This window comes from Chanos chanos, chromosome 5 (assembly GCF_902362185.1).
Source record: "Chanos chanos chromosome 5, fChaCha1.1, whole genome shotgun sequence".
NCBI lineage: Eukaryota > Metazoa > Chordata > Actinopteri > Gonorynchiformes > Chanidae > Chanos > Chanos chanos.
Genome location: NC_044499.1, coordinates 5,831,395 through 5,841,911, shown reverse-complemented (window position 1 = coordinate 5,841,911; position 10,517 = coordinate 5,831,395). Strand labels below are relative to the sequence as shown.

At 41.4% G+C, this 10,517-nt stretch overlaps 1 protein-coding gene across 1 annotated transcript; it reads left to right on the top strand.

Annotated features, from left to right (window-relative positions):
- Window positions 1-1,353: 1,353 nt before the first annotated feature.
- cahz (carbonic anhydrase) lies at window positions 1,354-8,110 on the top strand. The gene is made up of 7 exons (XM_030774044.1): window positions 1,354-2,073; window positions 2,336-2,533; window positions 4,061-4,179; window positions 4,798-4,890; window positions 5,002-5,064; window positions 5,334-5,489; window positions 7,326-8,110. The coding sequence occupies exons 1-7, from the start codon at window positions 2,040-2,042 to the stop codon at window positions 7,443-7,445; spliced, it is 783 nt and encodes a 260-aa protein (XP_030629904.1). The 5' UTR covers window positions 1,354-2,039; the 3' UTR covers window positions 7,446-8,110.
- The last annotated feature ends 2,407 nt before the right edge of the window (window positions 8,111-10,517 follow it).

Below are 10,517 nucleotides of genomic sequence, written 5' to 3'. Positions count from 1 at the left end.
ACACACACACACACACACACACATACACACACACACACACACACACACACACACACACACACACACACACACACAAATAACAACAAGAACAACAACAACAAGAACAAAAACAACAGCAACTAAAAATGTCCAAAGAGACTCGCACAAACCAAATAATATAAACACAGCATGAAAATCTACAACAGCTAAAGCATAATCACAATTACAGTTTGAAACTTGGAGCCATAGAAAAAAAAAAAAAACCCAAAAAACAGAGCTGTATATTAGGCATCTCTGAAAAACTGTGTGAAACACTGTAACTGCTGTATCAGTGCTAGCTGTCATATGCACTGACATAGTTACAACATGATGAATAATCAGAGTGTTAAGATGTGTGATATTGGAACACAGCGTAAAATACAGACACATCACATAAATGCATATTATTAGGGGTGAATAAAGGAGTGCCCTGATAAGAAGTCACACATGCATAGTTTCAGCAACTTACGGGTTGCACATTTTACATTGACATCAGTGGCAGAGTAACCCCGATTTAGAATATATTCCATCAAATCTGAATGATAAAATTAGATACCTTCTGCACGACTGAAACAACTTATTTCATATTTTCTAAAAATACATACATACATACATACATACATACATGCATACATACAGACAAACAGATAGACAGACAGACAGACAGACACACAGTACTTGCATGCACGTAATCATACATACATAGTTCCTAAACTTGGCCACAAGATGGCAGCAAATGAAAGCAATGACAGCAACGTTGACCAGTTCGGCGGAGCAGTGAAAGCACGTGGGTAAATGACGACAGTATTTCGAAATCCCTCGGCTGCAAGGTTATTACTATTAAGCGAAATGCAATTCCTTGTAGCATATACACGAGAGCATAAACATGCCAAGCGTATGAACCCTTGGAGATGTACAAATTAAGTTTTTGGACAGTCAGTACAATTACCATACTAGTCTCTGAACCTAGGAATAAAATGATTAGTTAAAGGCCAGAAGAAATGTGTGTGTGTGTGTGTGTATGTGTGGGTTTTTTTTTTCAGTCAAGCATATTATTACGCCTCATAGAAACAATACTAAGCGAAGCTACTAATCACAGAGAACAGCAGAGAAAAGCTGTAAGGGATGCGTGCACACTGTGTAACGGCTTCTTCACACTCTGAGGGACAGCACTCATCATCACCAGCACGGGATACGTACTGGTCCCTTTAAAACGCTCACCCAGCAGAAGAAAACCAATTACGTGACGAATAATGGATGTGTGGACTATAATGCAAGTGGTATGATCCAGCGTAGACGACTCTCGTGCGCTAAACTGTGCGTGTTACCGAGACGTTCTAATTGCGTTTGTAGTTTCGTTTGTGGACGGACTGTTGTCTACGTGGTTAAGACGGTTTCACTCTTGTGTCTTTGACCCACAACAGCCAAACGCTACACAAGTTACGACATTGCAACAGGACGAGAAAAAGAAGGTCAGCCGAACATGCAATGACTTACTGCCCCGAGAAATGGACTATTTTTAGATTTTATTATAAAACGTACGTCAGCGACACAATTTTCACGACATCTCACAAGAGCTTCAGTTTAAAAAACTGAAGAAACATCCTGGCGGTGGAGAGGATGTGTGTAGAGAGGAATGCACTCTTCCCCTTTCACTGATTTTCATTCTTCCTGCGCAAAAGGACGTGTTTGGTGTGTAAAGCGCATCCCGTAGAACCAGCACGATGGTCCGGAGTCTACGGGGGATGCCACTGAGAGAGAATTAAATGAGGGAGACTGGCTATTGATTGTTGACGCGTTTAACTCCGCCTGCTGTGTGTTTGGACTGAGCTTAGATCATATGGCCAAACCCACTGATCTAAGATACGGTGCGAGTACCAGCCGGGGTAAGTCTATAAAAGGCCTGGCACTTGTTAGTGGAGGGGTACAGTAATTGGTTCTCAGCATCTTGGTCTCATCCTACCGGAGGAGTCACACCGCAGCTCTGCTCATCCAAGACTAGACTACACACGCAAGGAACAATGTCTCACGCTTGGGGTTATGGACCAAATGACGGTAAGGTGCATTTGACTTTGAAAAAAGGTCATTCAGAGGTCAAACCTCGCGTAATCTCACTGAGAAAGCTGCACAGTGCAAGAAAAAATTATATGAATAGCAGAAAAAAAAGTGAACATATGATACAGAATGGTACATGCATAGTAAAGCATTGAATAGCTCAAGTATATCTCTTTGAACCTAATGATAATAATCAATAACCTTAGGAATAAATTGGCCAATTTGCATTTAAGCTTTAATGATGTCTCTGTGTCTGTTTCAGGGCCAGATACGTGGGCTGAAAATTTCCCCGTCGCTAACGGACCCAGGCAGTCTCCCATAGACATTATCCCCGGCCATGCACAGCACGACCCTGCTCTGAAACCCCTCAAACTCAAGTACGATCCTGCCACCTCCAAAGGCATCCTCAACAATGGCCATTCATTTCAAGTGGATTTCGCCGACGATGACGACAGCTCAAGTCAGTCTATGCATTAAGACATCATCTCCAGCCTGTTATGGGGCTTACTGTTTTTCTCCACTTAAGATTTCATTTTGTTTATTCTATCAGCAGGATTCCTAAAAAAAAAAAAAAAAAAAAATTAATGTGTTTTCTCTGGCGTAGCTTTCACACAAAAGAAAGGCATTTTTGTGTGGCTGTTGGCATTTTGTGGTTCATCAGAGTTTAAAATATATCTGTTGCCTTGCTTTACACCTGTTAAAAAAAAAGAAAAGAACATTCAGTTCATCATGACAGATTGGCGCTGCAGGCCATCTTTTCTTTTGTTGTTGTTTGCGTCTTGTTGGCTGTTGAAGAGGCTCATGTATTGTGTGTGTGTGTGTGTGTGTGAACCTGCTGGTGTTTGGGTTGCGTTTGTTGCAGAGAGGAGAACTAAAGGCAAGAACGATGTGTCTTTTTGTGTTCTAATACAAAATTGCAAGGCTGCTGTTCTGGCAAGGTTAGCTGATAACAGGCTTTCTTGCAAATGATTTTGACCTTCTGCGTTACGTAACCAGGAGACAGAATTTAATCTGAACGTGGAGAGATTCCCATTGTTTTGTGTCTGTTTATCTCTTTTGAAAATACTTATGCTTTGGTGCATTTGACTTCTTTTACGCTTCAGAATTTTTTTCGCTTTTGATCAGAGCCGTCTAGTTGCATTGCATCCACATTGTTCGCTAAACTCGAGTGAATGTCATTTTCTTTGGCTCTGTTGACCAGTCACTCTGTTCTTTGTCCATTTCAGTGCTAATGTATTCTATTATGAGGAGACTGAAATAGCGAGAGAGAGAGAGAGAGAGAGAGAAAGAGAGACAGAAAGAGAGAGAGGAAGAGAGAGAGAGAGAAAGAGAGCGAGGGGACAGATATCCATGCTTTGTCCCACAGACGGTCAATGGGAGAACCATGGAGGGAATTCCAATGAGCGACCCCAGACAGGGCTCCGTACACACAAACACACACACGCGCGCGCGCGTGCACAAACACACACACACATTCACAAATCCACACCCACACACACACACACACACACATGTTCACAAATACACACACACACACACAGTGCTGCATTTCTGAACCGTTTAAAGGGCTGAACAGGTTATAATACCAGACAGATTTTTTCTGTGCTGTGACTTTTCTCAACAGGAACTGTGTCAGCAGTCTGTCAGTAGGAAATGGGAAGGAGGGGGGACATTAACCCCCCTCCCCTCCTCCTCCTCCCGGAGAAAAAGGACTCACTGTGTCATTTGCTCACTGGTTTTCTCAAGAAATGGACATATTACTCATGATTTCTTTTTTCCCACAAAAAAGTTTGACTTTTATGCCTCTGAACAGGAGTTCATGTCTAGTAAACAGAATCTGAATACTAACACAAAACAGGGACAACTTTACAATCTCTCTCTCTCTCTCTCTCTCTCTCTCTCTCTCTCTCTCTATCTCTCTCTCTGTGGTGTGTGTGTGTGTGTGTGTGTGTGTTGTGTGTGTGTGTGTGCATGTGTGTGCATGCAGCTCTCACTGGAGGTCCCATAACTGGAACATACAGATTGAGACAATTCCATTTCCACTGGGGATGCAGTGATGACCAAGGCTCAGAACATACCATTGCTGGAACCAAGTTCCCCTGTGAGGTACAGAATCCACTGTCAAACCTCATCCTGTCTAAAACTGTTCCCCTTTCCACCTGACCCTTTTGACAAAGGTCTCTGAGTCAACAGCACCTGCCACTGCCCCTGCCCCCCACCAAGCAAGCTATTAGTTCCTACGAGAAGAAGCTAAAACTGTTATGTGGTTTACTGTGTCAAAACTACCTTGCAAAAAAATGGTCTTATCTGAATCAGAAATCTCATCTGATACAAAGAAATTTGACCTCCAGATCACTTTCACATCAGCTTAATGTTCACGTGAAAGTGAAAATGACATGTGAAGTGAAATGACAAGTGAAAATGACATGTTGCAGTCTCATTGGTCAGTTTATATAAATGCAACAGGAACAAGTACATTACAGTAATGTAGCTATAAGGCCCAAGTTTCAGTAGTTAGGAAAGCTAGCTAGCAAAAAAAAAAAAAAAAGTAACAAACTGCTGAAAACACCAAAATGATTTCAGCTACCACAAAACTCATGTTAAAATGTAGTCAGATGAGGAAATCGAAGTATGTCTAATTGAAGTACATGTAATGGAACTATTTGGTCTCATCTAATTCTTATGAATTAATGCAATAACGTTCACATTTCTGTTTTCCATTAGCTCCATCTGGTTCACTGGAATACTAAGTATCCCAGCTTTGCAGACGCCGCCAGCCAGCCAGATGGACTGGCTGTGGTTGGTGTTTTCCTCAAGGTACACATTTTGCTGATCAATTCTCACACAAATGATTCTTTAACCCAGTGAGCTTCCCTGCAAACGGTAATTATGCGATTTGTGTTTTCATTTCCTGTTAAAACATTTCAGATTGGTGCTGCCAATCCAAGTCTTCAGAAAGTTCTAGATGCTCTGGATGCCATCAAATCCAAGGTAATGAGGTGTCATGGTAAAAAAAACAAAACACAAAAAACCCCCTCATTGATCAGTAATTTACATTTTCATTGTTTAAGTTATAAGAAATATATCTTCAGTCATTTTGTCAACAGATTCTAAGCAATAATGGCTGTTTATTTGAAAATTGTGCATAAACCTACTCTCGCGAGAACTTTCCGAGAACTTCTATCACAGCTAACGGGGTTTAACCCTCCGTGTTCTGAATTTTTTGGAATATGAATTCAACTCTCGTTTTGTGTCTCCAGGGCAAACAGACCACGTTTTCCAACTTTGACCCCGCGACCCTTCTCCCAGGTTCTCTGGAGTACTGGACTTACGACGGATCCCTGACCACGCCCCCGCTGCTGGAGAGCGTCACCTGGATCGTTCTCAGGGAGCCAATCAGCGTCAGCCCTGCCCAGGTAACCATGATGCGTCTGAAGTCAAGACAACCCCTTCTGTTAGCCAGAGGCCTATAGAAAGGAATAACTAGTTTACCTTCACTTTCAGAGTTCTGTCTCTGTGTGTGTGGTGAAATGATACCTCCAAATTCTTAGGCCAAAATGACGAGGCTGAACACTTTTAGCAGTTTGCACTGGGCCTGTCAGGTACACATGTGTCGTGCTGTTGAAATGCTAAATGAAAAATTCCTCTCATTCACTCCTATTCATAAGACCGTAATAACAAAAAGAAATTAAAAATAAAAGTCGTGTTAGCTGACATGCTGTGATCTTAATCATTTGAATGACCTCCTCCTCCTCCTGTCATCTTTCGTTTGGAGAGTTTTGTGTATTGACATCAATAGAAAGTCCATACTGAGGTCGACATGCGGCATATCTAAACGTACGTCAGTCATAGTTCAGCGAGGCATTGGGAGGGTCAGCTGTAAGACTGTCTAGACCTCTGTGTTTTCTTAGATTACCTTTATCAGAATTCACCCTAATGCTTCTCTGCAAGTGGGTATCATTTATAGTCAGCTTGTCCCTCTAAGATAACGCACCACACACACACACACACACACACACACACACACACACACACACACATACGTATTGCTGGGGGTTAAATGCTCTCAGCGATGTGGTTTTTGATTATGCATATTGAGAACTGAAAAAAACAAGCAAACAAACAAACAAAAAAACCCCCACAAAAACCCTGCAAAAACGGCCCCAGATACAAATGCATGATATTACTCTTGCACACATGAGTGAGACAAGTTTGTGGGTTTTTTTGCAATGCAACAGCTGAACTCCTTTCTGTGAACAAATAAGCAGATTCTGTCCTTCCTTAGTTGCACGGTGTCGCTCTTGTAGCCTGGTGACTAAAATTTGGAAAGGGGCCTACACAGGATGTACTTCCTCAAAGTTGTCGTCAGACAGATAGTATAAGCAATGCCACCTTGGTGCTACTGCCTTCTCTGTGTAAAGTGCATCAGACGTCTAAGATGTAACAGCTAAAAGTTAAAGTGGTTAAAATGAAGATACCAGTGTGCTTTCCTGTCCTTCAGACCATACTCCGACACAGTCGCTGTGAAAATCACAACTACTGCACATGTGTTGAGAATCTTGCTAGAAAACTTGCAAGTAATTACTAATATTTGTGGATATTTTTCTTTTTTTTTTGTATTAAACTTTCTTTTCATCCTATGCCCTGCTAAAAAAAGGGGCTCTTGATCAGATAAGGGAAGTAAAATGTCTTGCTGGAAAATGTGGTTTTTCAATCTCACACCATCTCAGGGGTCACGTCGGAAAAACAGAAGCCAGACGCTGAGAAAATGATGAGTGTAAAGCTCACAAGCGTCGGGTTCTGACTAAAGAGTCGAGTCTGACACTGAGAGCTGGACACTGCAAGCACGTTTAAATCTGCTAGGGTTCTGGACGAGAGCTAAGACGTATAAAAACGTACATTTTGAACGAATAACGTCCATCTCAGTGTACTGGTAAGCATTAAGCGTTCTGCAATCAGGAAGTGTTTTATCCTGCTGTATCTCTGTATTTGTATTGTGTTTGTTTTGTACAACGTTCCTCTTAGACTAGGAGCTGTCATTCATCAAAATCCTCTGAAATTGGACACTGGTTTAACTTGAGGAAATATAAATCCTGGAGCCCCGGTAAATTTTCTTCCAACACAGCCTGTGCCGTAACTCTCAAATAGAGACACATTAACAGAGTATCTCTCTCTCTCTCTGTCTCTCTCTCTCTGTCTCTCTCTCTCTCTCTCTGTCTCTGTCTCTCTCTCTCTCTCTGTCTCTCTGACAGATGGCTAAATTCCGCAGTCTGCTCTTCAGTGCAGATGGGGAGTCTCCTTGTCGCATGGTGGATAACTACAGGCCCCCTCAGCCCCTGAAGGGTCGCAAGGTCCGCTCCTCTTTCAAGTGAACAGCCGGGCTCATGTGCCAGCCAGCCAATCATGGTGCTCCTAGTCTTAAGATTGGCAGAAGTGAAGCGTTGCTTAGCAGTAGATAGCGTTTAAAATACCGCCCAATCTAAGTCCCCCCTCCCATTGCCCCGCCCTCCAAAAGCAGCCATACAAGCACCAATGACGTAAGGTGCTTTTCGACATTCTGAATTATATTTAGCTTGAATTCCAACTTCTTCACTATTATTATTATTATTATTATTATTGTTGTTATTATTATTCTGACATTTTAAATTACATTTATGTGCCTCTGCCTGTATAAATTTATGCAGCCGACGTATTTCGCCATTGATCAATTTCGTAATGCATCTCAGAAAAAAAAAAAAAAAAAAGAAAAGAAAAAATCCAAATGATGAATATTGTGATTCCGATGCTAAAAGCAGGAGCTTTGCATTGACGCGGGCAGATGAAACCTCGCGTTGGAAGTATCTGGAGTCCTCTGGCCTTTATCCGTTCACCACATAATCCCTCTGAGGCCGTGTCAGGCGCACTCCAGATTAACAAAAAAAAAATGCTCCCTCTCACTGCCAGGCTCTGCCGTTTTTTTTTTTTTTTTTTCTTTTTTTTTTTTCATCTAGTTTTTGATCAGCGCTAGCAAAACACAACACGCTGCACCTTGAATTAATCCCCCCCCCCCCCCCCCCAACCAGTCTGAGTCAATCTAGTTTATGATTGTTTCCACTGTGTGATGTGAAAGTAATACAGAGAATAAAAAAAATCAGATTGCTGCATCAGATTCGCAGGCTTACGCTGTGAAGAGAGACGTTTGCTGATGTTTTATGGTAAAATCATGGTTAATAATAAACAGAGAAAGATATGGTATGACAAAATTGGCACTTGCGAGGACAGATTAGCCAGCTGTAGTGCTGGCATCCCAGTGCATGGTTTTCACAGAGATGGTGCTTTGCCCAGAACCACAGGATCCACTTGAAGGAACTAGAGGAATACAAGGGATTAGTTTTTAAATTGTTTTTTTTTTTTTTGATGGACAGCATTTGATCATTGACGAAAATTATGCAATTATGGTAGCTAATGAAGTATATTTCTATAACCTGTTGTTGATTGAATGAGAAAAACCTACAAATCTGTCGTATCAAAAACAAACAATTAAACAAACAAAAAAAAACATTGAAATTTTGTCAACAAAAATAAATATATTTTAAGACTATTTCCTGCTCGGTGTTTGTATGTTTATTTCTGATAGCACTGAATTATAACTTTTTTACTCAGGAAAGTTGTAATGAGAATCTTCTAATTATACTGAGACAAGTGTTTGGGGTGTAAGCTAAGCTGCCTTCATTTGTTACTCACTGTGACATTTGTGTCTCTAGCATTTGAAATACCAGTAGAACATTACACGCTTAGACGAAATTCCGGAACACGCTTAGACGAAATTCCGGAACACGCTTAGACACAATTCTGGAGTCAGAGTTAGGGAATGAAGAGGCCAAAATCTATTAACGGCAGTGATGGGCAGCCAACTGTGGGCGCACACATGCACACCCACACACCCACACACACACACACACACACACACATATATAATCTGCAGCAATTAGATGCTTGTTGAGATTGGACAACTGTTTTCTCAATCTTTCTTACAAGTGATTGGCATTTTGAAGCCTGACTTTGTAATGTATGTGGTTAGGGATGTGAGCTTTATGTGGTTAGGGATATGACTTAGTGATAGAATTCAGCAACTGCGAGAATGTTTTTAGCTGGAAAATGTTTTTTTTCTTTTTTTACGCTCCAAGGAGTAACTGGGAATCACATTTCTGTGGCGGAGAGAGCAGAGAGTTCGAACAGAGAAACTTCAGTATAGAGTGCCAGACATTTAGGTTTTAATTACACACACACACACACACGCACACACACACACACAGACACACACACACTCACAGAGTCAGCTTTGCCCAGTCATGTGGTTCCAGCACTAGGCCACATGCAACCTAACTTCTGACCTGTGTTTCCTGCCAGTGTTAACCCTGTGGTCTATGACTATTCATTTTTACTACTGCATTTTAAAAAGAATTACAGCGAATTTCTTCCAGTTAGGCAATGCTTTGTACAAGGGGAAAAACAGACTCCAGTCTAAAACAAGGCTTTTGGGCGTCTAGTCGATAGCATTCTTCAGTCTAAACCTATTACTAAACATGTCCTTGAAATAGAACATACATGTGTATAATTTGATCTATTCTATTATGCACATTATCATGAAAAGAGCGAAAGACTTGCGAACCTTGTCAAATAAACCCAGATAGTCCTCAACGATGAGAAATACCATAGACGTGAATTGAAATTACAAGTTTTAATGTGTCTCAATATCATGTCTCTGTCTCTGCAAAGTGTTCGAGCTTCTCGATCGGGTCAGGTATTTTCACTAATAATGAGATCACGCTGACACAATGTTCACTTCCATCATGACACAGAGTTTCAGTCATGTTATTTACTCATGCAAAATAAATTTTAGAAACCTGTAAGCATTATAAAGAACTGGTCCTATGTCTCATTCACATTTGCATTGGCATGTCTGCAGTTATGAAGACGAATGTTAATGTGTTATGCAGATGAACCACAATCACTTGACAGAGCGGCCCTGTGCCAAGTGTTTTGTAAGTCACTTCCTCTAAAAAGTAGGCTTTTCCCAATACTGAAAGTGACTCTGCAATAATATCGTCCTCACGGCCCCCGAGACAATTCTGTTCTCAGGGCTGTTCGCCAGTCCGAGTCTGCAGTTTACGGCCGAACCAAAGGGAAACTGAACCGCCTGAGAGGGCAAAAGTACATCTCTACCGAATGAAGAATCCTTTCTTTTCTTGTCTGGCACATGCCTACTGTGAATGACCAAAGTTTTGGACAGCGGTCCTGTTCTCATTAAACCCTGTGAGATGTGAGCAATGGGTCTTTGTGTGTTTCAGGGCTTACATAAGCCCCTGTTTGCTCTGACTCTTCGACACGTTTTTTTTTTTTCTTTTGTTTGCCAAAAACAGTGAAATCATGTATCTGTGTCAACTCTAACATCCCCAGTGTCA

Excerpts from the sequence above, each read along its gene's own strand:
- cahz (XM_030774044.1), top strand. The coding sequence starts at position 2,040 with ATGTCTCACGCTTGGGGTTATGGACCAAATGACG. Across the intron at positions 4,180-4,797 it reads GAACCAAGTTCCCCTGTGAG|CTCCATCTGGTTCACTGGAA; the intron begins GTACAGAATCCA and ends GTTTTCCATTAG. Across the intron at positions 5,065-5,333 it reads TGGATGCCATCAAATCCAAG|GGCAAACAGACCACGTTTTC; the intron begins GTAATGAGGTGT and ends TTGTGTCTCCAG.